The sequence below is a fragment of the Cnephaeus nilssonii genome, assembly GCF_951640355.1.
Source record: "Cnephaeus nilssonii genome assembly, chromosome: 7".
NCBI lineage: Eukaryota > Metazoa > Chordata > Mammalia > Chiroptera > Vespertilionidae > Cnephaeus > Cnephaeus nilssonii.
Window position 1 is genome coordinate 89,359,269 of NC_137078.1, and position 27,467 is coordinate 89,386,735.

The following is a 27,467-nucleotide window of genomic DNA, read 5'->3' on the forward strand; positions in this document are numbered from 1 at the left end:
CAGGGGAGATGCCCAAGAGCTTGAAGCCTGGCACACAGTACGTTCTCATAAATATTAACCGCCACCAATTTATATTTCTTCTGTCTTTAAAATTTTACCACCACCATTTACATAGTGTCTCTGAAGTCCTGTGAAATAGGCCGAGAGTGAGAGCATTATCCACATTTGATGGTTGAGAAGTGAAGAGGCAGTTCGTCCAGGGTCACTCCGACAGAAACAGTGGGACTTGAATCTGGGCCTCCTGGCCATTCTTTGCTGGGAAGATGAGTGAATCATATAGTCAATATTGATTACCCACCCCTGCATGCAAAATCAGGCCCTGGAGGGTAAGGGGCATTCAGGGAGCGTTCCCACCGATCCTTTGAGGTTGAAAGTGCAAGAAACACTCTGGTAAAGGGGGGGCAGTCAAGGAAGGCTTCCTGGAGGAGTTGAGGTTTAAGCTGGGCCTTGGAGGACCAGCAGAATCTGTAGACTGGAGTAAAGGGGTCTGTGTCCTGGAGATGGCAGAGATGTAAACACAGCCGCCACTTCTTCAAGGTTCCTCATGAACCAGGCTCTATGCTGAGAGCTTTACAGGCATCACTTCATGAAATCTCCCCAGAACCCTACCAAGTGGTTGTTACCGGGAATGAGGAAAGCGAGGCTCAGAGAGTTTACAAAACGTGTCTAGGGTCACACAGCTCGTCAAGGGATAGGGCCTGGGTTGAAACCCCAGGCTGCCTACTACAAAGTTAGGGCTCTTAATCATCACACGTTATTGCCACCTCGGCCTCACTACCTGAGGATGAGGACGGGGCACTCAGCTGGGGCCGGACTCTGAAGGGCTGTGAAATGCCAGGCTCAGACATGCAAAGAATCCCACCGCACCTGGCGGAGTCAGCAGGCCTGGGATTGAGCAGCAGCTACAGCAGCACTGCCATTCACTAGCCAAGGTCACTTCTCTGAGCCTCAGCTTCTCTAAACGGGAGAGAAGAGGAACAGAAATGGATTATCAACGGTGAAGGTTTTAAATGAGGGAGGGAGGCTCTTGTAACAAAAGGATTCTTTAGGAGAAACCTGGAGATATTCAAATGTTTACTGAGTGTTGGGCTCTGGGAAGACAACTGTGAACAAGACAGCTCGGCACTCTGAACCCCCACACACTCCCACCCATGCCTACAAGGGGCAGGGCACAGCTGGGGAGGAACCTTTTCCTGGAACAAACAAGGGCTCAGGAGCTGGCCCGTCCCAGATTAGACTGCTGGTTCTCCAATCAGCAAATCTCTCCAGGTGACCTGGGGCAAGTTACCCCGCCTCTCAGACTGTGTCTCCCTCTTCACCTGGAAGATCCTCGTTCCTCTTCCCAGGATTGTTGGGTCAAATAAAATAAAACAATACAGGCCTGGCCGGTGTTGTTCAGTGGTCAGAGCACCAGCCTGCACATCCAAGGGTCGTGGGTTCGATTCCAGTCAGGGGCGCGCGTACCAGGGTTGCAGGGTGCAGGAGGCAACCACTAGGCAACCAGTCCACGTGTCTCTCCCCCCATCCCTCCCTCGCTCCCTTCCACTCTCTCTGAAAAGCAATGGGGAAAAATATCCTTAGGTGAGGATTAACCAAAAAACAAATTAATAATAACAATAAAACAATACAGGTAGTTATCTAGCAGGCGCTCAATAGGTGTTAGTATCCCCCTGTGTTAGGCTCCGTCCCTCCCCTGCCAAGAAAGAGAACAGATTCCTGGCTTTCATTTTAGTGAGGAAAAGGATAGACATGCACACAGGCTAGCTGAGCAGCCATGCCAACCAACAAGAAGTCCTCCCGCCCGGGTAACGTACTGCTATCTGGGCTCAGGTCAAGACTGCTCGCGCCCCACCCCCAGGGACCCGGGCGCACCCCCGAGCGCTCCACACCCCCGGCCGCTCCTTCTTTCCACCGGGACCGCCCTCCTGGCCTGCGCAGCGGGCGACGGCGGGTGTGGCTGTCCCTTTAAGCAGCAAAACTCCTGCTGCAATCGCCGCCCGGGGACCGGTCCTTTCCGGAGGGTGGAGCCTATATTTGCTGCCGCGACCAACGGAAGCGCGGCATTTTCCGCGGGAGATCCGAATTTCGCGGCACGCAGTTTGGCGCTAAAAAAAAAAAAGAAGAAAAAAAAGTGGCGGAGAAAGACGCGGGTACTGCACAGCGAGGCGAGAGGGAGTCGGAGCAATCGGTCCCCTCCCCGTCCGAGCGCATCGCCTCTCCGTGGAGCCCGCGGGCGCGCCAGAGACCCCTCCCCGGAGGCAGCCGGACCCCGGGCGCCGAGGCCCTCCGGGGCGTGGGGCCGTGCCGGGTCGCGGCCGCCCTTGGGGCGGGGCAGCCCCTGGCGGCGCGGCCGCCGCTATCGCAGCCGCGGTGCGGTCTCCGAGCCGGGATCTCCCAGCGCTGCTCCCCTGGGCCGCCGGCCAGGAGGGGAGGGTCCGGCCTTGCCCCGCAGGCGTCCATTGGCGGCTTCCCCCGGCCTCCGCTCCATGCCCCGGGCCGGGTGAGCCGCCGCAGGCTCCCGAGCGCGCCGGTGCCCGCGGGCGCGCCTGGGGAGGGGGCTCCGCGCTGGCCATGCTGCGAGGGCCCCGGGCCCCGGCCCCGGCCGCTGCGCTGCCCCTGAAGGGGCTGCCCGCCCTGAGCCCCACCGAACTGTGGCCGCCTGGCCTCGGCAGCCCCCAGCTCTGCCCGGTCACCACCACCTACTACACCTCGCTGTACCCGCAGACTGTGCCCCCCGCTACGGTGCCCGGCACCTGCCTCGACGCCACCCCCCACGGACCTGAGGGCCAAGCTGTGCGATGCGTGCCGGCTGGCCGGCTGCCGGTAATTCTGGGGACCCCCGTGCACCTCTTCCCCCTATTGCTTTCCGGGTGTGGGAAAGGAGGGAGGGGCGCCTGGGAACCTGTTTGAGTGAAGCTGGTTGAGTCTGGGGAGGGGGAAGGGGAGCTTTCAGAGTCCAGAACAATCCAATACCCCCACTGGAGAGAAGAGCCCTTCATTTTCAGGCTTGGGGTGAAATAACCTCATCCACTGGAATGGAGGGGAATGAACACTGGATTGGGAGTGTGGGGACCCAACCCACTATCCCGAGTGCACCCTGTGACCTTGGGGAAGTCCAGGGAGCCAACTGTGCGTCATTCATTCATTCTTCTTCATTCATTGTTTGGCCCAGAAACCAGTACTGGGCACCTGCTATTGTGCTGGCACAGAGCTAGGCCTGCGGATGCTGTAGGGACTTTAAAGTGTGTGTGACTGGGGGATGGCGGGTGGGGGGGGGGGGGGGGGGGGGTGTCTCACAGGTCCAGTATGGCTTGGACAGAATCCAAATTTCCCATCCAGCCAACTCCTTCCCAATGATCTACCCTGGGTCCTGCCCCAGGCCCAGTTTTCCCTCCCAGACAGCCAGTAGCAGGTGCAAGTTGGGGGCAGCTTGACTATTCCCTCCTCAAGCCCCCAAGCCTGCTGCCAGGGAGGGCCCAAAGTGAGGTGGCATTAGGCACAGGATGTGTTTTGTGGGAGTGGAATTCCTGGATGGAGTCCATGAGAATCTGAACAACCATCGGGTGAGGGTGGAGTGGGAAAAGCCCAAGGGGATTGGGGTGGGGGTGGGGGAGGGGAGGTTGGAGAGCCTGGTTTCTGGTCTTAACTGCCACTGTGTGTCCTTGGACAAGTCTTAGCCCCAGTCTGGGCTTCAGTTTCATTTTCTGGAAAATGCATGTGTGCTTACTCATCTCAGGTCACTTCCAGCTCCAGGTCCCAGGTTTTGGAAGAGGCCCCAGGGAGGGGGTGTTGTAGGTTGGCTTAGATGTGAGTGGTGAATATGTTCAGGTACAGGGATCAGGCCATGCCCTAGAGGCACCTGGTCAGACCTGTGTCAGTCAACAGGCACAGAACCCTCGCCATTGCTGGATGCAGGCAGAGCCCCAATTCTCTGCTACTGGAACCATGCTTTGCCCATTTTCAAGGCTTTCATCTTCCCAGAGCCCCTTCCTGCATGCCATTTCCAACTAGGAGGAAGGAGAGCTATTTTTCATTTTACAGGTCAAGCAGCCAAGGATCACTAGGTCTGGGTGTCTATCTTGTGCTCAGCATTTTACAGCCTAAAACAGTTTTGAACCCTGTGAAGGAGATGGCACGAGTAGCTCCCTGTTACAGGGGGGAATTGAGGCTCCTGTCCAAGGCCATACAGGGATTTGTGTGACCCACAGGCAAGGCGATCCTTCGTCTTCTCTGAAGACTGCCCTCCCCAGGAGGGGGCTTAGTGGCTGGCCCAGGCTCCTCTGGCCAGCTGCTTGCAGGCACCCAGGCAGGGTTTCAGTAACAGCTGTGGTTTTGAACTGCTTCCCTCCCAAAGGAGCCTGAGTGCATCTGTTTGTGCCTCCCTCCCAGAGGGGCTCAGTAATCACAGCAAGAATGGCTCCCTTTTACCGAAAGCCTGCTGTGCGTCAGGCACCGCTTGTCACGCTTCACATTCGTTATCTTGGTCAAGGTGCCTGGGATGAGGCATCTTACAGGTGAGGAAACCGAGCAGAGACGCAAGGTCACTTGTCCAAGTAACAAGCCAAGAGGTGGGGGAGTCTCCTTGCATCAGCCCACCCTAAAGGCTTACCAGGCCCAGAACCCCCTCTCCTGCCAGTCCTCGGATGCCCGGTGCCCACAGCCCTGTGTGCAGGCCTTGGCCCCCTGCTTACTCATTTTACCAGGGTGTGACCTGGAGCAGCTCCAAACCCAACCCTGGGTGTGGCCGCTTGCTTTGTGGCCGGGCTGCAAAGTGCAGGGCGAGCAGGATTTGTCAGTGAGCTGCTGTTTAAAGGGAACCTCAGGCACTGCCCAACCAAGCTCAATGGCAGAATGAAGGCCAGAGCCCAGGACTCGGCGCTCACTGTCTAGTGCTTTTTCCACCACGTTCTGGAGATGCGTGGGACATTTGTCTGTTGAGTCCCTACTCCAGCCAAGCACACTGCATCATGGCCTTTCGTCCCCGAGGGAACCCGTGAAGAGGATGGGGTTCTGCACTGTCCTCCTTTCCCTTTAATTTCTCGGTATTTTCCAAATTCCCTCTGAGAACCATGAAAGAAAAGGAACATTTTAACGAACAATCTACACGATGGGTCGGATGAGGAAATAAATGTCGGCTCAGAGAGGCGAGGCAGCGGATCCCAAGCTGGGATCTGGAAGTGAGGCTCTCAAGTAAGGCCTTACCCTTGCTCCTACCCCCCTCGTCTACCTTAGGACTTGGGGCTCAGGAGAGGCCTGGCTCTGCTCCTGTGTGACCTTGGGCAAGTCGCTTCTCCTCCGCCCCGTTTTCCTCGCCTTGCTGGTGGTGTCTCGTGGGCTCTGGCCTGAGAAAGGAGCTCTGGTCTTCTGCCCTGGGATTGGCCGGGTGGCCTCTAATCTTAACTAGGCCTTTAAGAAACAGCCCGGGGGGCTGCCTACGAGGAGGGTCCAGGTTAGAGCCAAGCTGGCCGCTGGGTGTGGTCCCAGACTTTTGCTCTTGGCACGTCCCTGTCTTTTCAGCTTACCTCTGAACTTTCTGCTGCTCCTGGCGCTGTAGTGATAGCACCCCCCCCTCTCCCCCCCCCCCCCCCCCCCCCGCGTGAGCAAAGCGCTTTGCTGCACTGTCTCCCTGAATCCTGAGCAGAGGTTGAGCAGCTTAGCTCCATTTTACAGGTGGGACTCAGGAAGGCAACTGACTTGGCCAGCTCAGAAGTGGGTGGGAGGGCTGGATGGGAACCCAGGTGCACCTGACTCAGCCGCTCCTTGGTCCTCATCCTTCTGGGCTTGGCCTCTGCCACGTGTGTTCTGCAGGCCCAGGCCCACCCATGAGCAGACCTTTCTCTGGGCAATGCATAAAGGTGACAGATGTCCTCGGGTGAGGGACACTTTGCTGCTTAGAGACTCTGAGAGTGCAGGATAAGGGTGAGAGAGAGTGAGAGAAGGGAGAGGACGTGTGTGTGTGTGTGTGTGTGTGTGTGTATGTGTGTGAGAGAGAGAGAGAAAGTAATGGGGGCAGGAGGGTAGAGGAAGGCCTTGGCCCACATTCCAGCAGATTCTGAGGGAATATGAGGGGGATGGAGCTGAGGCAGCCTGGTGCATGGCTTTGGAATCAGACCGACCTGGGTTCAAACTCTGGCTCTGCCCTTTGCCTGTGTGACCTTGGGCACATGGCTTCACCTCTCTGAGTCTCCACTTCTCTTCTAAGAGAGATTGCCAATACTGATGTTGCAGGATTGATGAGCACGTGCTAGGCCCGGCACAGGTACTCTGTTCAAGGTCCTCCCCGCCTTCCCATCTGCAGGTAGTGGGGATCTTCCTGGTATGTTCTGGAAACTCAGCAGGGCTGGCTCCTGTCGGGTAGGGGAGGTGGTTGGGGTGGGGGAGATTCTGGCTTGCCCTACCTCTGTCTCAGGGAGAACTCAGCCTGACTTCCCTTCTCCCTGCCCTTGGCATTCCTTCTGAGGAATGGGTGAAGGATTCTGGGATCAATAACTTTTATCTGGATTGATAAAAGGCCTCGGAGCTCACCAAGTCTCAGTTACTTCAGCCGTAAGATGGTGGATTCGTGGTGTTGGGAAGATTGAGTGAGGTGAGGCATGCGGGGGGTGCTAGAGGCAACATGAGGCTGGAGAAGGTCACCTTCCCTAGAATCTAGGATGTCACCAGCTGGGAGGTTAGAAAAGGAATATTCCAGAGAGACTTAAAGAGGAATGAGCAGGGAGGCATTTGGATTATGTCCAGGTCAGGGTAGGTGTGGAGGAGAGAAACCGAGGAGCAATGCTCCTCAAACCAATCCAAGAAGACTTCCTGGAGCAGGTGGGGGCGGGGGGGGGGGCAGCCCAGAGGGGAGCTTAGAGCAAGAAGAACTGTCCTCACCTCCCACACCTGTCAGCCCAGCTGTGCTCAGCAGCGGTTAGAAGTCTCAGCCCCGCCGAGCATGACCTCACCACCAAAGGTTAAAATAGGCCTCTCTGCTCCAACCAGGGTACGGGTGACTGGGGTGACTGGGGGCGGGGAGAGGGAGAAAATGGGCTCGGCGACCCCCACAAGTGTGTGTGGAGAGGCTGAGATTGGATTTGGGAGAAGGCACTCTGCATTTCCTGAGCATCACTGCGCTGAGCCACAGGCTGAGCACTCTGCCCATTTTACAAAGGAGGAAACAGTCCGAGGTGTGGGGCCTTTCCCCAAGTCACACACTCCCCGGTGAAGGAGCTGGGAGGTGCAAGCCCAGGTCTCTGACCCCCGTGTCCCAGTGCCCCAGTGCCCTAGCCCTGCCCCGGCCCAGCCCTCACCAGGAGAGAGGCCCCTTCCGGGCCAGTTCAGCTTCTGGGCCTAATGGGGCCGGGTGGCAATGGGGTGTAGAGGAGCAGATGGGTCTGTGGTTTGATTTCCCCAGCAGGTGTTTCCCAAGCTTGGCAGGAACAGGGAGGGGGGGCAGGGGACCTCAGCTGCTTGTCCTTAAGACACAGGGGAAGGATTCATTGCCTGCCCCTCCCCACAAAGAAAGAATGGCACATGAAGTCTGTTCAGGAGGCCCTGGGCCCTGGAGCTGGAACCCAAACATGGGGTGGCGGGTGTTTGCACCGCTTCCCGATGCGGGCACCTCCCTGAGGCGTGGCACTGATCCAGGAAGTCCCCTGGGCCTGGGTGGATGCCCGGCCCCACCCTGATAAGGGCCAGCTGTGGGGCTGTGATGGGTACCCAGTGTGGCTGCGGCAGCTGCTTCTGCAGTGGGGGGGCTCTCCCCAGTCTGATGTGGTTTAGGCCCCACCCACTCCTTCCTGCATCGTCCTCTGTGCATGGGGGAAGGGGCAGGGGTGGAAGTGACCTTGTGGCCTGTGATTAAGGAACTCTGAGCTCTTGGCCAGACTGGCTTCGGCAGGGTCTCCAGCGCCTGGGCCTCAGAGGATGGGAGTGTCGTGTGCCTCTCAGAAAATAGGACGTCCTTCCCTCGAAAGGTCACTTTTAAGGTCATTGATACTTCCTTACCCAGTACAGTCACGTTTCAGCAGGATTGGTGGTAAACTGAGGCAGGAAGTGGCTGCTGGTGGCCTCAGTGCTTTGGCCCCAGGTTGGGAAAAGTTGGAGGAGGAATGGTTCTCAAACTCTGCCTCTCCGTCCCATCTCTCTCCAAGGCCAAAAGGAAGCTGGACCTGGAGGGGATCGGGAGGCCTGCGGTCCTGGAATTCCAGACTCCCAAGGGGAAGCTCATTAGAGTGGATGGCCTCCCCAGCCCTAAAAGTAAGTTGTGCTGATGGGGCATCTGGGGGCAGGCTCCGGAGACAGGGGTGGGGTGGGCAGGGGCAGAGGGCAGCAGCCCTGCCCAGGTCGTCAGGAGTAATATTTGTAGCACACTTCCTGGTGTCTACAGCAGTTTCCTGTGTGTTCTCTCGCTGGATCCTGCCAGGTAGGCAGGATTACCCCTCTTTTACTGATAAAACAACTTGAGGCTCAGAGCTAGAGTGTCTTGCCCAAGGTCACACTGCTGGTAAGTGGAGTCCGGACTACAACCTAGTCTTTTTTTTTTTTTTAAATATATTTTATTGATTTTTTACAGAGAGAAAGAGAGAGGGATAGAGAGTTAGAAACATCGATGAGAGAGAAACATCGATCAGCTGCCTCTTGCACACCCCCTACTGGGGATGTGCCCGCAACCAAGGTACATGCCCTTGACCGGAATCGAACCCGGGACCCTTGAGTCCGCAGGCCGACGCTCTATCCACTGAGCCAAACCGGTTTCGGCATACAACCTAGTCTTGTAGTGCTTCTCCCACACCAGGCGTCCTCAAACTACGGCCCGCGGGCCACAGGCGGGTGTTTTTGCCGTTTTGTTTTTTTACTTCAAAATAAGATATGTGCAGTGTGCATAGGAATTTGTTCATAGTTTTTTTTAAACTATAGTCCGGCCCTCCAACGGTCTGAGGGACAGTGAACTGGCCCCCTGTTTAAAAAGTTTGAGGACCCCTGTCTCACACTATACACTGCTCTTGGGTTCCAAACGTGATGACCCGCGATTTGTTTGGGAACTTACGATTTTTGTTTGTATTTCCTTCAATCTGACCTTTTCTAAAAGAGAGAATCCAGCTCAGAGAGGAGCAGGGTCTTCCTCCCACATGCAGACAGAGAGCTAGCTAAGGGATGCAAAGGGAAGTGAAGCTCGGATTAATCCAACCTCAGAGGTTGAGATCCAGAGGAGAGGTCTTCCGCCTCGATGTTTGCAAGCAGTATTCTGGTTAGAGTGGGAGTTCCCGCACCTGTGTTAGAGAGAACACTAATTTGGGGGACAGAAACCTAACGAAGAAGGTATGTCACTGTGTGGGAAGCATGGGGGTCAGGAATTTGGGGGTCCTGGCGGGGCTGTGCCCTGACCTGACTGGCCACTCTTCTGTGAACCTTTACAGTGGTCTCATCTGTAAACTGAGGTACAGCTAGATTAGGAATAGTAAGAAGGTTTCCTTCCCAGTTGATTGGTAGAAGTGCCCAAGCTCTTTACCAAAGGATCCTACGTGCACTGGTTGAAAAAGCAGCCCGGGTGCCAAATACTTGCATCTATATGTTAAGGGATTCTAAAGTCTCCTTCCAGAGGAATCTGAGACTCTCTAAAACTCAGTTTCCTGAACTAGTTTGGACATCCACTTGCTCTATGACTTGCAAGTCACTTTATTGCAAAAGTTCTCTTGTGGTTTAAGATGTTGCAGCTGAGATGTGGTGTCTTGTGACATCAGCTTCATTAAGAAAGGGACCTTTTCATGAACCTGCCCCCTTCTATGTGATAGGACCGATTCCTCTCAGATAACCACTGGGCTGCACACAGAAAGAAAAGGCAAGTCTATAAGAATGTTCTCAAGTCCCAGCTGGTCATTCCCTCCTTACCCTAATTCCAAATTCCTGACATAACTGGCAGGATAGGGTAATGGTTAAGAAGAAAGACTTGGAGCCAGACTGCCTGGATGTAAATTCCAGCTTTGCCACTTTCTAGCTGAGTGAGCTGAGCAAGTTACTGAACCTGTCTTGTGCCTCAGTATGCTCATCTATAAAGTGGGGATGGTTATACACCAAATTTATAGGGTGTTGTAAGGATTAAGTTTGTTGTCTGTGGAAATTGCGTAGAACAGTCATCTACACACAGTAAGCATTTGGTGGTGGTGGTGGTGGTGATGATAGAGTTGCCTAAGCTGTGGTGGAAAGACCCTCTGAACCAGGTATTAGGACACTTGGTTTCTAGCCCTGACACTGACCTTAACTGTGAGACCTTAAGCAAATCACTTTCCCTCTGGAGGTATCAGGCTTCCAGTTTGGACAATGGTAGTGAGTGACCCCTGCCTCACAGTGGAAAGTGGGTGCTCATGTGAAGGACGGTACTGAATGGGTCCAGGTTCCTGGAGGAGGCTCCCCAGGCTGGCCCCCTCTGAGCAATGACCGGGCCCCTTTCCTCCTTAGCACCCAAGTCCCCCGGGGAGAAGACTCGGTACGACACATCACTGGGGCTGCTCACCAAGAAGTTCATTTACCTCCTGAGTGAGTCCAAGGATGGGGTCCTGGACTTGAACTGGGCTGCTGAGGTGCTGGATGTGCAGAAGCGGCGCATCTATGACATCACCAACGTGCTGGAGGGCATCCAGCTGATTCGAAAGAAGGCCAAGAACAACATCCAGTGGGTGTGAGTGCCTGGGCTGGGGCTGGGGGCAGAGCCGGGAGCAATATCCAGTGGGTGTGAATGTCAGGGGTGGGCTGAGAGCAGCATCCAATGGGCACAAGCGGCAGGGGTGGACCAAGAGCAACAACCAATAGGCTTATATGCTGGGGGCGGAGCCAGTGTATCTAAGAGCAGCATGGAAGAACAGGTGTATGTGCTGGAGCAATATTAGGAGTGCGTGGCAGGCCTAGGGTGGAGAATGCTTTCTAGGATGTGTCAAGGCCTCGGAGGACTGCATTCTCTTGAGTCAGGGATCCCAAGAGTTCCCTCTTCTAGTTTAGGAAAGTCCCCAGGGACCTGAGAGCTAATAACCCAGACTCCTTCCAGCTCAGAGATATGAGTACTCCAGGCTCCTCTCCTCACTGCTACAAGGTCTTAAAGACCTGCAGCCCCTGGCATGAACCCTAAGAGAACCCAGGCAGGGGGGTCAGGACTGAGGTCATTCTAGCTCCCTGACATATGGGGGAGGCTGGGGCAAGGGTGGACAGAGTGGAAAGCCCTCCACACGTGGGGTAATGCCCTGACTTGTTACTTTTCCCTAGCCCAACCCTCAAACCTCAAGGTTCACTTCCTAGCAGCTCCCTGGGAGCTAGACAGGACTGCTGATCTACACAACCCAGGAGCACCCTTGTAGACCATGAGAATGGCCTCATGCTGGGGATTTACACCATCTGCACATCTGCAGCTCTGCGCAGCGGTGCTCAGGTTGGGGTCCCTGGTTGTGCACTGAGACTGACGCTGGGGGGCTGCTCTGTTCCCAGAGGCAGGGGAGCACTTGAAGACCCCACCCGGCCTGGGAAGCAGCAGCAGCTGGGACAGGAGCTGAAGGAGCTGATGAGTACGGAGCAGGCCTTGGACCAGCTCATCCAGAGCTGCTCTCTGAACTTCAAGCACCTGACCGAGGACAAGGCCAACAAGAAATATCCTCTTTGGCTGGGAGAAGGTTGTCAGGGAGCTGGGCCTGTTGCATGCTCTCGTATCTATCTGGAGTTGATGCAATACCTCCCTCGGGGTCTGGCATATCTGCATATCTGCTTTTACCTTTCTGGGTGGCTTTTCTTCTTGACTCTGTTGAAGTTTCTTTCTCATAGTACAAGTAAGACAAGCACATTTCTTAAATCTGCAAAGTAGAGGAAAGAAATAGCAGCCACCATAACATTGTTCTTTAAACATACACAGGTTGTGTATTATTTAAATACTAGAGGCCCGGTGCACGAAATTCATGCACTTCGGGGGGCAGTCCCTCAGCCTGGCTTGCACCCTCTCTCAGTCCGGGAGCCCTTGGAGGATGGGGAGCGGGCCTAAGCCACCAGTCGGACATCCTTAGCGCTGCCATGGAGGCGGGAGAGGCTCCCGCTACTGCCGCTGCGCTTGCCAGCCGTGAGCCCCGCTTCTGGCTGAGTGGCGCTCCCCCTGTGGGAGCACACTGACCACCAGGGGCAGCTCCTGCATTGAGCATCTGCCCCCTGATGGTCAGTGCACATCATAGCAACCGGTCGTTCCACCTTTCGGTCGATTTGCATATTAGCCTTTTATTATATAGGATAGTGTGTGACTGCTGTGCATAACACTTTATAGCCTGCTTTTCTCCCCTTAGTATACTACCAGAGATAGTTTTTATGAGTTACAAATCCTTCCTGACTATGTGGTTGATCCACATGAAGTTGTTGATATTGGACCATTTTTTATCTACAAAAACAGCAATCTCATGTGGTTTAACCTCATATTTAAAATAGTTTGTTTGAGAATATCCTACTCAGATTACACTCTGGTTTGTTGATAAGGCCTACAATCGACATTTAGATCTATTCTAGATTTCTGCTCCTATGAAGCAACAAAATGATGAATGCCTTTGTATATAGAGCATTGTCCTTTTTTAAAAAAAAACTTATTTCCCTAGGTCAGATTCCTAGGTTTGAAATGATGAGGTCACAGAGTATGGACTTTGCTAAGGCTTTTCAGACATTTTCCCCAAATAGTTTCACCATCTAATTGGTTTTTGGATATGGCTTTGTATTTTTGGATGGATGTTGGGCATTGTGAAAATTTTAAATAAATAAGACATCTTCCTTACTGAAAATCAGCAAGTGCAATAAAGACAGGATTATAAAAGGGGAAAAAAAAAAGACATATCTTCCTGCTTTCTCTAGTTTGAGAGATGAAGCCTTTTATGTAAAACCTGATAAAAGGCAGCATTTAAAAAAATGATTTATCTCCTCATTTGCTTTCTAAAGGGATCCAAGGTAACTTATTATATTAAAAGAACAGGTTACAGTTCGGGGTTATTTCTGGGGTTATATAAGGAGTGAGAAAAAAATGTTCAGAGGCTGAGGAGAAGTGGCTTGGACCCTGCCTGGCGGGCTGGGGTTGAGTTTTGACTTCCTTGACTCTCCCGCCCCTACACTGGCCTATGTGACTTACCAGGACATCCGTGCCATCGGCACCTTCAAGGAGCAGACAGTGATCGCTGTCAAGGCCCCTCCGCAGACAAGACTGGAAGTGCCCGACAAGAATGAGGTGAGAGGGGAAGCATTTGGCCGAGAGCGGGGTTAGGAGGGTCCTGGGAAGCTCTGCAGGCTCTGTCCCAGGCACTGCCCAGCCCCCAGCTACCCCAGTCCATGCTGGTCCCCACGGCAAGATGGGTGGTCTCTGAGCCGGGGCAGAAATGGCAGGAGCTGGAAAGAGCAACAGAGTGTGGCCTGAGAAAAACCTCTGTTTCTGGTTTCTCTCCGCATCCCACCAGCCCCTGTGGTCCTGCACACATGCACGCGTGCCCCCACACAGCAGTGTTAGTGCTCACAGTAACCCTTTCATGCCAACCGTGCTGTCCTGGATTAAAGACCAAAATCATTTTTTTAAAATTGATTTTAGAGAGAGAGGAAGGGAAAGGAAAAGAGAGAGAGAAACATCAATGAGAGAGAAAAACAATGATCTGCTGCCTCCTGCCTGCCCCCATGTGCCCTGACCGAAATCAAACCAGTGACCAGGGAACCAATGATGCTCAACCAGCTGAGCCAGGGGCAGGACCAGCATTCTTAACGCTCCCCAGGAGGCCCTCTCTGCTCTTATTTTGCCATCCTCCTCTCGCATGCTGCTCCTCTTCTCTGTCTTTGCTTCAGCCACCGACCTGCCTGCAGTGTCCCCACCACGCTAAGCTCGTCCCCAGTGCAGGACCTTCACACATGCTGTTCCCTCCAGCTGAAATGCTCTTCCCTCTCTCTGCCTGGTTTGCTGCTATTGATCCTACACGTCTCAACTCGAGCATCACTTCCACCAGGAAGCCTTCCCTGATCACCCCCAGTGATCATAACCAATATCTTGGTGTTTACATGATTATGTTCTGCTTCGTCCATTAGAGTGTCAGCTCCACAAAAGTACGTTCCTCTCATGTGGGTTATTTCTGAGGTTTATAAGGAGTGAGAAACTTCCAACTCAAAGCCTGATAAACACTCAAGAAGTAATTTGTTGCCCTAACGGGTTTGGCTCAGTGGATAGAGCGTCTGCCTGCGGACTGAAAGGTCCCAGGTTCGATTCCGGTCAAGGGCATGTACCTTGGTTGCGAGCACAACCCCAGTAGGAGGTGTGCAGAAGGCAGCTGATGTTTCTCTCTCATCGATGTTTCTATCTCTCTCCCTTCCTCTCTGTAAAAAATTAATAAAATATATTTTAAAGAAAGTAATTTGTTTAATGGAAGAACATTCAGATAAATAAGGCCCCGCCTACCACCTCAGCGGAGCTCAGAACCTAGAGGGGACCAGACCCAGGCAAGCAGGGATGCTGTGATTTACAGATGGAAGATGTGCTTTGAGGGCTGGGAGGAAGGAGAGTTGGAGGATGCATCCATAGGTGGTGACAGTTAAACTGGGTCCTAAAGAATGAATAGGATTTTTTTTAAAACATGAATATTTCAAGAAAAACGATTTTAAATATGTGACATGCAATAAGCATTAATATTTCAAGAAAAAAAAGATTTTGAAAGGATTTTGTTTTTAAATTGTCTTATTTATTTACTTACATGTAGTTGTACACACTATTGTGTTAGTTCCAGGTGTACAATATAATGACTCGACCATGATATACCTTAAATATGATCGCCACACTAAGTTTAGTCCTCACCTGTCAAACTTATCTCAGTGTTACTGAGCAGGATGTTTGCTGGGTGGAGTAGGGGAAGGAGGGTACTGCATGAATGGCGTGTGTGTGGTCAGCTGTGGCTTAGGCTGCCGGGATGTGGTGGACAAGAGGCAGGGGTGGGACTCATGGTTCCGGGGAACAGAAAGACCAGTCCAGCTGGCTTCAGTGCAAGGGGAGAGGGGAAGTAAGTGACGGGTCCAGGGGAAGATGTGGGTTGCAGGCAAGGCTGGACCCAGGGGCTCACATCATGACTCTAAGTTCACCTCATGCTCCATCTCTCACTGTGCCATTCTCTGTGCTGACTCAGTTCCCAGGTGGGCTCTCCCCTGCGGCAAAGATAGTGTTCATGGTCCCAGCTCAGCAACCCCAGAGCGAAGGGAGCTTCCATTTCCAGGCCCTGGGCCGGGTGCTCGGGTGGACTGACCTGAGTCACGTGCCACCCTGCACGGTCACCGTCACTTTTCCTTTCTCATCCTGCATCCCAGGCTCACCCATTGGAGCTGGGGCAGGGTGCTGCCTCCCGCTCCCAACTCCATGACGAGAGTGGAGGAAGAGTGATTTCCCAAAGGGAAATCCGGGCTTTCTCCCTGAAAGAAGAGGCCTGGGGCAGAAGCAGCAGATGTTGACACAGGCCTCAGGGCCCAGCTCAGGAGTGGAGCTTGCTCACGTGTGTCGGTCCAGATACGCTGACCCACGAGTAAGTGTGCAGCTGCCCAGAGCCATGCCCTGGCTCCTCTTCCTCCTCCAGGAAAACCTGCAGATTTATCTGAAGAGCACGCAGGGCCCCATCGAAGTCTACTTGTGCCCGGAGGAGATGCAGGAACCAGATAGCCCTGCCAAGGAGCCGGTGTCCTCCACGTCCACCCTCAGCCCCACTCCGGACTCTGCCCAGCCCTGCAGCAGCACCAACCCTGGCACCCTGGGACCCACGGCATCCCCAGGTAGGGCCCTCTGTCCAGAGGAACAGAAGGTGGGGAGTGCCACTGGCCTTAGTTTCCTCTTCCCCACCAACATTTGTTGGGTATCGACTTTCTAACCAGCGGCCGGGGTACAGTCCTCCCGCACATGTGTGCATTGCACTCTACACTCTAAAGCACTCCCTGTGTGCATTTCCTGTCTCGTTGGCAGGCTGAGCCTGCTTCAGGGCAGAGGGGCTGGGATTTGAATCCCAGCTCTTCCACTTACCGGCTGTGTGACCTTGGACAAGTTATTTGACCTCTCTTTCCCTTAGTTTCCTCATCTGTAAGTTGGGCTTAGTAATTAATAGTATCTACTTCATATGTCGTTGTGAAAATTAAATGAATTAATATATGTAAAGCACTTAGAACTGTGCCTAGCAATAAAAGAAGGCGATTATTATTATTATTATTACTGCCACTGCCACTAGTACTGCTGCTTCTGTGACAGCTACTAACAGCCAAGCTCCTGGCACTCAATGAGCCCACAGCATATAGGTTTTATGAGGAAGGCTCAACACTTTCTTGGGCGAGAATAACTAAGGTTTATTGAACCACGACTGTACCAGATACACCCATTTTTACATTATCCTTGCAGCAATTCTCGAGATAGGTTTTATTATTCCCAGTTTAGAGACAATAAGCTGAGGCAGAGAGGAGATGTGACTTGCCCCAGGCCTCCCAGCTGGGAGACAACAGAGCTATGTCTTGAACCGTAGTCTCCGCATTCCTCGACCGGTGCTGTCTCCACACAGCACAGAACAAATCCGGGCGGGGGTCCTGGCTCAGCCCTGGCTGGGATGTGGACGGGACAGCGAACAGCTGGCTACACTTGGCAGGAAGTAGTAGGAGGCAGCTGCCAGGGAGCAAAGAGGTAGGAGAGGTCCCTGCGGGCTTCCCGGGGAGGGTGGGAGTCCGGAAGGAGTGGAAATGGGAGCCTGTGAAGGCCCCTCCGCTAGAATGGTTTTTCCCTTTACTGGGCTCATGCATCGGGTCCGACTGGCAGGATTCTTCGAGGCCGTGTAGGCCGATGTTCCACTCTCTGTGTTCTTAGCAGAATTTCCTTAAGTAGAACCCTGGTGTTTAAACAAATGCAGAGCTAGAACCGGCCTGATAGAAGAGGTGTGTTTGGGACGATCTACAGAACATAGATTGGATTCCATTTCTTTATTTAACTCAAGGATTGACAAACTATTGCCTGCAGGTCAAATGTAGCCTGTTTTTATATGGTTTGTGAGCTAAGAATGGTTTTCCTATTGTTAAAGAGTTGGAGGGGCGGAAAGAAAGTGACTGTGACAGAGAACATAAGTGTCCTGCAAAGCCTAAAATACTATCAGCCCTTTACAGAAGTTTGCTGACCCCTGATCTAACGCAACCCTTCATTTTACATGCAAGTAAAACTGAAGCCCAGAGAGGGCAAGTGACTTCCCTAAGGTCACACAGCACGTTGGTGGTAGAACTTGGGCACTAGCCCAGACTCCCAGCTCTTCTCTAGTGATCTCTCCCGAGTCCTGGCCTGGCCCCGGGACCAGGGCTTCTCCCTGCACCGGCCATCTGTCGCTCTGGGCACCTCCCAGTGCCTATCACCGACTCCAGACCTGTGCCCCACCCTGTTCTCCCTCCTGCCTCGTCTGCCTTCTCACTCCACTGTCAACAAGTGCACAGCTGTCCAAAGTTCAAACCACTTTCACGTCAGTTGTCCTCTGCGACCTTGGGCAGAGGTGGGGGACCCCCCGACCTAAGCTGGGACAAGGTTTTCAGCTCAGTTGTACCGATGAACAGCCTGAGGCCCACAAGGAGCAGTCGGTGGGGGGGCCAGCCCAGAAGCCAGCTCGGGGCCAGGGCTAGTGCCGTGGCTGTCCCTCTCCACATGTGCCACGTGGCCTCTTAGTGATATCCCTGCTGAAGGGAGCGGGAGGAGCTTTCTGGATGGTGTATACCCATGGAGTGTGTGTGAGAGGAGAGGGGATGGTGTGGGAGGATGAGGGCAGTTGCTGGAGCTGGTGCCGGGAGAGGGAGGGTGTCCCGGGGCCACTAGGTGTGGGGCAGGGTGGGAGAGAAGAGAAGGGTGCACAGTCATCGGAGAACCGGAGGGCTGTTCTTGGGCTCTGAGGTCTGACCAGAGGCTTCTGGGCCCGAGGGCCAGTCATAACCCTCGTCTCTTTGTCTCCAGCGCCATCGCTGACTTCCCAGCAGGTCCTGCCACCGCCGTCCCTTGTCCCCCTGGAGGCCACGGACAGCATGCTGGAGCTGCCACACCCCCTCCTGCAGCAGACCGAGGACCAGTTCCTGTCCCCGGCCCTGGCCGACGGCTCCCCTCTGATCAGCTTCTCCCCGCCCTTGGACCAGGATGACTACCTATGGGGCCTGGATGGCGGGGAGGGCATCAGTGACCTCTTTGACTCCTATGACTTTGGGGACCTGCTGATTAACTGAGTGACCCTGCCTGCCCCCAGCAGCTCCGCCACGGTCTCTACCTCCTCACAGGCAGATGGACAGGCCCTCTGCCTGCACGGGGACAGTGGACACAGATGCTCCCTTAGGGCATGGGGTCTCCTCTCCTTCCTGCCCCCGCGTCCTGCCAGCCGAAGCTGTCTGAGGGGCTTGTGGAGGGTACGGGTGAGGATCGTATCGGGGGTTGGGTCCTGTCCTTCCCAGGGGAAGCTGGGCCTGGGAAGGCCCGTTCAGTCTTCTGACCTCTGACCTCTGAGGTGAAGGGGCCACCGAGGAGGTGACCAGGTCCAGGGAAAGGCCCTGCCGCTGCCTTCCGAGGGGTGATGAGGACCCTCAGTTGTTCGCAGAGCACTTACTGCCTTTGTATTTATTTCAGGTTGAGTTTTGTTTGTGTGTCTTCCCTGCGTGTCAGCAGGGACCTCGTTCTGGTTCCAGTAAGACCTCGGACAGGCCAGCACTGGCCGCTGTGCAAGGGCCCCTCGCTTCCAGGGACCCAGGCCGGCTCCCTGGCCTCCCCGCCGCGTGGGGACGGGGCCTCTGAGCGCCTGTCCAGGCTTCTGGACGGCACGGCACTTCGGCTCCTCATTCTAGATGGTTCCAGGGAGCCGTCCCAGCACAGGTGGCACTGGAGCTCCTAAGGAAACAGGAATAGCTAGTTCAGGAGCCTCCCTCCCTGTGGGATTCCTTGTTTCCCTGCCGTAGAATGTAAAAAGGACCCCCAGGGAGACAGCTGGGGTGCTCCTGAGACAGAGGGGCAGGAGTGTGGAGGCGGCCGCCGTGGCTGCTGCAGGCCCCCGCCTCCGTGTTGGCCTCTCGCTGGGACTGTGTTACACGGAGGACCAGGGAGGCAGAGGCCGCAGGTGGAGGAGAAGGGTGAGATTAAGACAGGGAGCCGCCAGCCCACATCCCCTCTGTAGCTGCAGGTATCCCTCTCCCCTTCCCTGGAAGGATTTTGGTTTGTTTTTTTTTTCTTTGTTTGTTGAAGGGGTGGTTCTTTAAGGGTTCCCCTTCCCCCCAGCTCTCACACAGACCCCCAGCGACAGAGGTGACCAGGGCTTGATGGCATGTTGGCTCCCTCTGTCACAGGAATGCAGAACGGGGTGGTAGAGAGGGGGGTCTTCATTGCAACCAGACTTAGCAGCTAATGGGGAGATGGGCTCATGTTACCTCTTCAGACCTGGGGTTCTGAGGTCTTTATCCCTCACCCTGTCCCCCCCCCCATGCCACCCGGGCTGAACCAAGGCTGTGCCTTCTGGAGGGAGGCAGCAGGGGCAGTGGTCTGAGAGGCCTGGACCCCCCACCCTCAGGGAGCTAGGTTTACTTAGGGTCTCAGGTGGGTAGCACTTTTTTTTTTTTTTTAAGTTTGTAGCATTAAGTTGGTTTACAATATGAATTTGGCGACCAGGGATTGCTCCTGGCCTGGCCGATGGGCATCTGAAGTGTGGGAGGTGGGCTTCTTGGGGGCTGGGGTGCCATGTGAGCTGAGGCCCAGCTGAGACAGTTGTGCATTGTCATTTGCAGGTCAAAGGGGCCCGGTTCTATAATGTTGTAGGATTTACAGAGATGCTTTTGGCCTCCCCGCCTCCACAGGTCCGAAGGGCTCTCATCAGAAGCCTGTTTTGAAGCCCAGCATGGCAGAGCCACCTTGGCCCCTGCGGGAGGAGGGCGGGCTGCATGGGATCTGGTTGTGAGGCTGGAGGGGGAGTTGCTGTTCTGAGTTCCTTGCTGGGCTGCTGTTTAGCCACTCACCATCTCTGAGGACAGGGATGTTGGACTTCCCTGCCTTGGGCTCTATCTAGAGCTTTCTCCTAGATTTAAATCAGCGAAAAGGGAGGAGAGGCCTGGAGGACCCACCGGAAATGAGTCTAAGGGTGAAATCTGGCCAGGATTGAGGCTCGTTCTCCGAATGCCCAGCCATAGAGTTGGAGAGAGGGGCTGCCCCTTGGGTCCATGGCCTGTGTTCTGAGCAGCTGCCCTGCCCTCTCCTGTGCTGTCCCCTGCCTGGCCCAGCGGCTGGCCCACCGAGGCCAAGCCTCAGGCTCTGGAGAGGATACAAGTTTGAGCCTCTTTCTTACTGAAGACACTTGGAAACCTCCCAAGTTCACTCACGTGCTTTAAGAGCACATCTTGAGGGGTATTTCCTTTAGAGGCCAGGTAACCTTTAAAACTGGGCCAGAAGAAAAACCCGCTTATTTCGAAGGTCCATTATTTCTGCCAGGAAGTTCCCCAGCCCCTGAGTCACCTGTGTCCCCGGGGCTCGGGGCTCCGGGGAACCCAGTAGTGTTCAATTGTTGAGTAGAGTCGGAGATTCTAAGAGGTTTCTCAAAACCGGGGACAGGCTCCCGTGTCCCTTCTCGTTGGAAGTGTTAGCTAGACCAAAGTGGTTTCCCTTCTCCACTGCATGCCGGCCCGCCCCACGGCTGCGGGGAGGAGGGGTGGGGTGATGAAGTGCTCAAGCTGGCCCTGGGATGGTTCGGGCTTTATTTTCTCTCCCCACGTCTTCTCGGCATCCGTTCTGCAGTGTTTAGAGTTTTTAGTGGAAGCGTTTGGGTGTCCCCGCGTCCGAGCATTGTGTGGCTTTAGTGCGTTTGAAGTGAAAGCCTTTTGCGGTTGTTTGCGAGCAGCTTTCTGGTTCTCATCACTACGTCCCAAGGTCCCCACCGCATGGTGGGACCCTGTTCTCCCAGGGGGGCCCTCCGTCAGCAGAAGCCCGGCCAGCCTGGGTGAGGGGAGAAGCCTTGCGTGCGCCACCTGTATCTCGAGGGTGAGCACACCCAGGGGGCCTGGTCTCGGTGCCGGGACCCTACGGGTCACTTCCCTCCGGCCTGGTTTCGCCCTGGGTCCTACTTTGATGAGCACCATGTGAACCTCGTTGAGTTGTGATCATCGAGCATTAAACAGCAACTCTGGACGCCTTGGCTCTGCTGTGCTTCCTGAAGGTCATTGCCAGTGTGGGTCGTGTCCTCCCAAGTCGGGGGTGGGGACTGTTGTGACCAAGTGGCTGATTTCCCTCCAGAAACAGCCTCCCGTGGCCACCCTGGCTTATCCCCATGCCTGAGACCTCACCATTCAGACACTGGAAAGGTGGCGGCACCCAGAGCTAAAAAGCTCACACCTGCCCTGCCTCCATCTCCTCTTGCCTGGGCTGTTTCAGTAGCTTCCTTAGTGTCCTCTCTGCCATCCATTCCCTATCTCATCCTCCCTGGCAGTGTTTTTGTTTTGTTTTTTTTTGTTAATCCTCACCCAAGGACATTTGTTCATTGATTTTTAGACAGTGGAAGGGAAGGGGAGAGACAGAGAAACATCGATGTGAGAGAGACACATTGATTGGTTGCCTCCTGCACACACCCCAGTTGGGGCCGGGGATTGAGCCTGCAGCCGAGGTCTGTGCCCTTGACCAGAATCGAACCTGGGATCGTTCAGTCCGCAGGCCAACGCTAAATCCACTGAGCCAAACCCGCTAGGGCTAGCCGTGGCTTTTACTTTATTTTCATTAATATTTTTAAACTTTTTTTTTTTTTTTAAATACATTTCCATTGATTTCAGAGAGGAAGGGAGAGACAGAAACATCAATGATGAGAGAGAATCACCGATTGGCTGCCTCCTGCATGCCCGCCCCCACTCACTGGGGATCGAGCCCACAACCCAGGCATGTGCCCTTGACTGGAATTGAACCGGGGACCCTTCAGTCCGCAGGCTGTCGTTCTATCCACTGAGCCAAACCAGCTGGGGCTAGCAGTGGTTTTTACTGGAAAAGCGTGGTCCTCAGACCAGCATTACCTGGGAACTTATGAGAAATGCATATTCTCAGGCCCCGTTCGAGACCCTCTGAAGAAGAAACTCGGGGTAGGACCCAGAACCTCATCTTAATAAGCGCCCCCCTCTCCCCCAGGCAGGTGATTCGGATGCAGCCGAAGTTAGAGAACCATGTCCTCTGGCACCCCAGAGAGAGCTTTCTAAAACACAGTTCCCATTACGCCGCTCCCCCACTTAATGGATGGCTCCTCTCCGCCCTTAGGATCAAACTTCCCCCTTTGCTTGGCATGAAAGTCCGTTTACAACCTTGCAACTGGCTTAGCCTATCTTTCCAGTCTCACTGCCACTCCTTCCCACCACCTGCTTTCTCTCTTCTGGGCCTTTACACCTGCTGCGCACTCCCCTTGGCCTGTGCTTCTCTCCATGTCAGCTGAACAAGCTCCTGCTTTTTCTTCAAGGTCCAGCTGAAGAATCCTTTGTAGTTTCCCTTGACGCTAACATGTAAACTTTAATACTTTGTATATGGAAGGTTATTTATGGGTTATTTATGCTAGGCACTGGAGAGATAGACGGGAATAAAGTTAGTCCTCATCCTCAGGATGCTCACAATACACAGACAAATATGCAATTACACATGTTGTGGCAGTTGCAGTAATAAACATAGGAGTTGAGGGGTCATGAGGGAAGGCTTCCTGGAGGAGGTGATGTCCAAACTGTGTCCTAATGGATAAACGGAGTAACCTGGAGTTGGGCATATAGGGGATCAGAATCCTCCCTTCCAAGCAGAGCAATCAATATGTTCTGTCCTGTGGTCCAGCAGACAAAGGTTATCATAGAGCACTGCTCGCTGCCCCAGCTCTGCCAATTTGGAGCTCGTGCCCTAGAAAAGCCCACTGAGTCAAAGAGGTTGACACATCCTAAGAGCAGTGGGGTGGGGTGACAAGGTCTGGGGGTGCTGTTTGACCATAGGGACTGACTAATGAGAAGGGTCTGGGATGTGACACCAAGAAGTCACATGGAAGGCATGAAGACAATCCCAGGTAAGCAAAGCAAGGTCTAATTGGGGACATTAGCATAGACAAAGGAACATTAAAACTATGCCATTTCCTAAGCCTTTTGGGTGTCTAGGCTCAGCACTGTGCTAAGTCCTTCACACATAATCTCAATTAATGTTCATTTAATGAAGTCGGTGTCATTGCCACTTCATAGGTAAGGAAACACTATTTTAACTATGTTCCCAGGGAGCCCTCACCCTTCGCTGGTGGGAATGTAAAATGGTATAGCTATTTTGGAAAACAGTTTGGCAGTTCATCAAAAAGATAAACATTAAACTATCATAGGGCCCAGTAATTCCATTCCTAGGTGTCTACTCAAGAGAAATGAGAACATGTTCATGCAAAGACAAGTCTTGCACATGAATGTTCACAGCAGCATTATTCATAATGGCCCCAAACTGGAAAGAGCTAAGTATCCATCCACTGGTGAACAGAGACAAATGCTAGGTCCATACAATGGAACACTGTTCAGCCATAAAAGAATACACGATGGATGCTCAAAAGCAATATGCTAAGTGGAAGAAGCTAGTCCCCAAAGATAACATCCATTCCATCTGGATGAAGTCCAGAATAGGCAACTCTATAGACAAAAACAACAACACAATAAATTAGTGGTTGCCTGAGATTAGAGGTAGGAGTGAGATTAACTATAAATGGGCATGAGGGCGCTTCTGCATAGAGATGCAAAATTTTTCAAAAACACTAACAAAACACTAGCAAAACAAATCCAGCCACATAAATAAAAAGAATTAGACACGAGGGGATTTATCCCAGGAATGTAAGGTTGGTTTAAAATCTGAAAATTAGTTAATGCAAAGAACCATATCAATAGAATAAAGGATGAAAACCACATGGTCGTCTCAATAGATGCAGAAAAAATATTTAACAAAATTCAACACTCCTTTGTGATTAAAAAAAAAAAAAAGCCAACAACAACAACAACCCTCAACATGATAAAGAGCATCTATGAAAAACCCACAGCTAGAATCATACTTAATTGTGAGATCCCAAATATTACACACACACCCTCCCCCCGCCCGCCAGATCAGAAACAAGACAAAGATGTCTACTTCCTCCATTCTGTTCAACATTGTGCTGGAGGTTCGAGCCAGGGCAATTAGGCAAGAAAATGAAATAAAAGGCACCAAGTGAGAAGGAATAAAAACTAGCTCTATTTGCAAATAACATGATTTCATATATAGAAAATCCTAAGGAATCCATTAAAATATATAAAACTAATAAATGAGTTCAGTAAGGTTGCAGAATACAAGCTTAACATACAAAAGTCAGCTGTATTTCTATACTCTAGCAATAAATAATAAAAATAAAGTTAAGATTTAATTTATAATAGGATAAATAATAAAATACTTAGAAATACATTTAACAAGTGCAAAACTTGCATTCTGAAAACTACAATGCATTGTTGAGATAAATTAAAGAATACCTAGCCCGGCCTGTGTGGCTCAGTGGTTGAGCATCCACCCAGGAACCAAGAGATCACCAGTTGATTCCCAGTCAGGGCACATGCCCAGGTTGCCCACTTGATCCCCAGTAGGGGTGTGCAGGAGGCAGCCGATCAATGATGTTTCTCTCTCATCGATGTGTCTATGTATCTCCCTTCTCTCTCTAAAAAGCAATAAAAAGATTAAAATAAATAAAGAATACCTAAATACATAAAATGACATCACACGTTCATGGATTGAAAGACTTAATAATGTTAAGATGCCAATACTCTCCAAATTGATTTACAAATTTAATGCAGTTCCCATCAAAATTTTACTGGCTTCTTTGCAGAAAATTGACAAGCTGGTTCTAAAATTCATATGGAAATCCAAGGACCCAGAATAGCCAAAATAATCTCAAAAAAAAAAACAAAAACAAAAAACATTGGAGGACTCACACATCCGGATTTCAAAGCTTATTACAAAGCTACAGTAGTCAAGACAAAAACAAGGACAGACATAGATCAATGGATTAGAACGGAGTGTCCAGAAATAAGCCCTTACATTTACAGTCAATTGTTTTTTTACAAGGTGCCAGACAATTCAAAGACAAATATTTTCAATAAATGATCTGGAGCAATTGGATATACATATGCAAAAGAATGAAGCTGGACCCCTAACACAACACAAAATGTGACTTAAAATGGATCAAAGACCTAAATATAAGTACTAAAACTATAAAACTCTTAGAAAAAAAGCATAGGCATACATCTTCATGGCTTTGGATTAGGCAATGGTTTCTTAGACATGACACCAGGACATTGAAAGCCAGACCTGTCTCCAAAGCTTGTCTTCACTAGGCTTGAGAAAAGACTTTAGACCACTCATCATATCCTCTACTTGAGATTGCCTCTGTGTGTGTGTGTGTGTGTGTGTGTGTGTGTGTGTGTGTGTGTGTGTGTGTTCTGTGTTCCTTCCGAGAGATCACTGATCACTAGGCAGGTTATTTTCCCAGCATGGAGACCACTGCCCTCTGGTGGCCACTTGGACAAGTACCGAAATTGGAGGAAAAATTACCCTTCATTGAGACTGTTAAGAATCATTAAGGACCAGGTTTTATTTTCTTTAATTTGCCCAAAACCTTATTGAATAGATATTATTGTTCTTAGTGAGGCCCAGAGAGGTGAAGCTACTTTCCTAAGGTCACTCAGCTGGAAGTGGTAGACAGGACCATGAATAGGTTGAGGCAGTAGGGTGAGGCAAGAGAGGCGCCTCACCTGTCTTATCCTAGTCCCAGCCCTGGTGATGGAACAGGACTGGAAGTGGGCCAGCCAAACTCCAAGCCTCATGGTCTTCACCACCAGGTGGCCCAGCCTCCTAATTGGCATTAAGGGGATGCCATTCTGGCCTTGGACATTCCCTTTGTGTGTACAATGCTAGATGCTGGGGAAAGAAAGACACAGCCCTTTACCCATGAAAAGCATGACTTAGGTCATGAAAATGTAAATGGTGAGAGGACACCTTGCTCCAGGAACAGCAAAGGAAGTGGTGTGTGTGTGTGTGTGTGTGTGTGTGTGTGTGTGTGCTGTCCTAAGGGAACAGATCTTAGGGAAGTCTGGAGGCAGTGGCCCAGCCACAGGGAGTCTTCTCCCCCAGGCAGTGCATCCCCTGAGGCAAGCCAGCCGGCACCAGGCAAGCTCCTTGGAGGGGCTGGGCAAACATTGTTGGGTAAATGACCATAAACGCAGGATATAGCTGATCTTCTGCCCACTGTGATGATACACATGACTGTTATTGTACTGCGTGGTCACGGGGCATAGAAGGAAAATGCTCACCAGTGTGAAGGTAATTAGCATTCCTTTCACCCAGACACATGGTTTGGCTATTTTAGCTCTTCTCATTTTGCCAGCATTTTACATCACGGTCCAAGTCAGTAGTTTTCCCTAAAATCAATTCACATGTTTTTGTGTATGTTTTTTTTTTTTTTTAATTTCTTTATTGATTAAGGTGTCACATATTTGTCCTCATCCCCCCATTCCCATCCCACACCCCTCCCCTTGGATGCCCCAACCCTCTGTTGAACTTAAGCATTGGTTAGGCTCATATGCATGCACACAAGACCTTTGGTTGATCTCTCCCCCCTCCCCCCACCCTCCCCTATCCTCCCTCTGAGGCCCGATAGTCCGATCGATGCCTCCTTGTTTCTGGTTCTGTTCTTGTTCATCAGTCTATGTTGTTCATCATTTCCCCTAGATGAGCGAAATCATGTGTCACTAGAGATATACTTATAAGAATTGAATGTGCGACGAGCAATAATAGTTATGCTGACAGGCAAATGAATCAGTCTGTAGTGAGTTTCTTTCTGGACCAACAGTTCTTTTGAGACCCAATATCAATGTCCACCAGTTCGCTATGAGTACATGTCGGCACTGACCCCTCAGCTCTGGATGGTGGACAAATGGTGGTAATGCAGGTCCGACTCCCTCTGGTTTGGTCTCGGCCGGACCCAGGGGCACTGATTCACCCGGATCCAGGGGCCCGCGGCCTCACCCGGACCCAGGGCCAGGCCCACCCGGATCCAGGGGCCCGCGGCCTCACCCGGACCCGGGACCCAGGCTCAACCGGATCCAGGGGCCCACGGCCTCACCCGGACCCGGGGCCAGGCTCACCCGGATCCAGGGGCCCACGGCCTCACCCGGACCCGGGGCCAGGCTCACCCGGACCCGGGACCCAAGCTCACCCGGAGCCAGGGGCCCGCGGCCTCACCCGGACCCGGGACCCAAGCTCACCCGGAGCCAGGGGCCCGCGGCCTCACCCGGACCCGGGACCCATGTGTATGTTTTTTACATATATTTTTATTGATTTCAGAGAGGAAGGGAGAGGGAGAGAGAGAGAGAGAAACATCAATGATGAGAGAGAATCATTGATCGGCTGCCTCCTGCACACCCTCCCACTGGGGATCGAGCCTGCAACCTGG

The 27,467-nt window shown here is 52.6% G+C and overlaps 1 protein-coding gene across 3 annotated transcripts; it reads left to right on the forward strand.

Annotated features, from left to right (window-relative positions):
- Nucleotides 1-2,132: 2,132 nt before the first annotated feature.
- Nucleotides 2,133-21,148, forward strand: E2F2 (E2F transcription factor 2). 3 transcript variants are annotated; one of them, XM_079777525.1, is made up of 7 exons: nt 2,133-2,823; nt 8,133-8,238; nt 10,438-10,657; nt 11,461-11,613; nt 13,096-13,210; nt 15,576-15,768; nt 17,957-21,148. In XM_079777525.1, exons 1-7 carry the CDS (start codon nt 2,572-2,574, stop codon nt 18,217-18,219), a joined length of 1,302 nt encoding a protein of 433 aa, XP_079633651.1. In that variant the 5' UTR covers nt 2,133-2,571; the 3' UTR covers nt 18,220-21,148. The 3 variants fall into 3 exon arrangements, with proteins under 3 accessions (XP_079633651.1, XP_079633650.1, XP_079633649.1); XM_079777524.1 differs by having other exon boundaries at nt 10,438-10,651; nt 11,455-11,613; XM_079777523.1 differs by having other exon boundaries at nt 2,134-2,823; nt 11,455-11,613.
- The last annotated feature ends 6,319 nt before the right edge of the window (nt 21,149-27,467 follow it).

Excerpts from the sequence above, each read along its gene's own strand:
- E2F2 (XM_079777523.1), top strand. The coding sequence starts at position 2,572 with ATGCTGCGAGGGCCCCGGGCCCCGGCCCCGGCCGCTGCGCTGCCCCTG. Across the intron at positions 13,211-15,575 it reads AAGTGCCCGACAAGAATGAG|GAAAACCTGCAGATTTATCT; the intron begins GTGAGAGGGGAA and ends TTCCTCCTCCAG. Across the intron at positions 15,769-17,956 it reads GGGACCCACGGCATCCCCAG|CGCCATCGCTGACTTCCCAG; the intron begins GTAGGGCCCTCT and ends CTTTGTCTCCAG.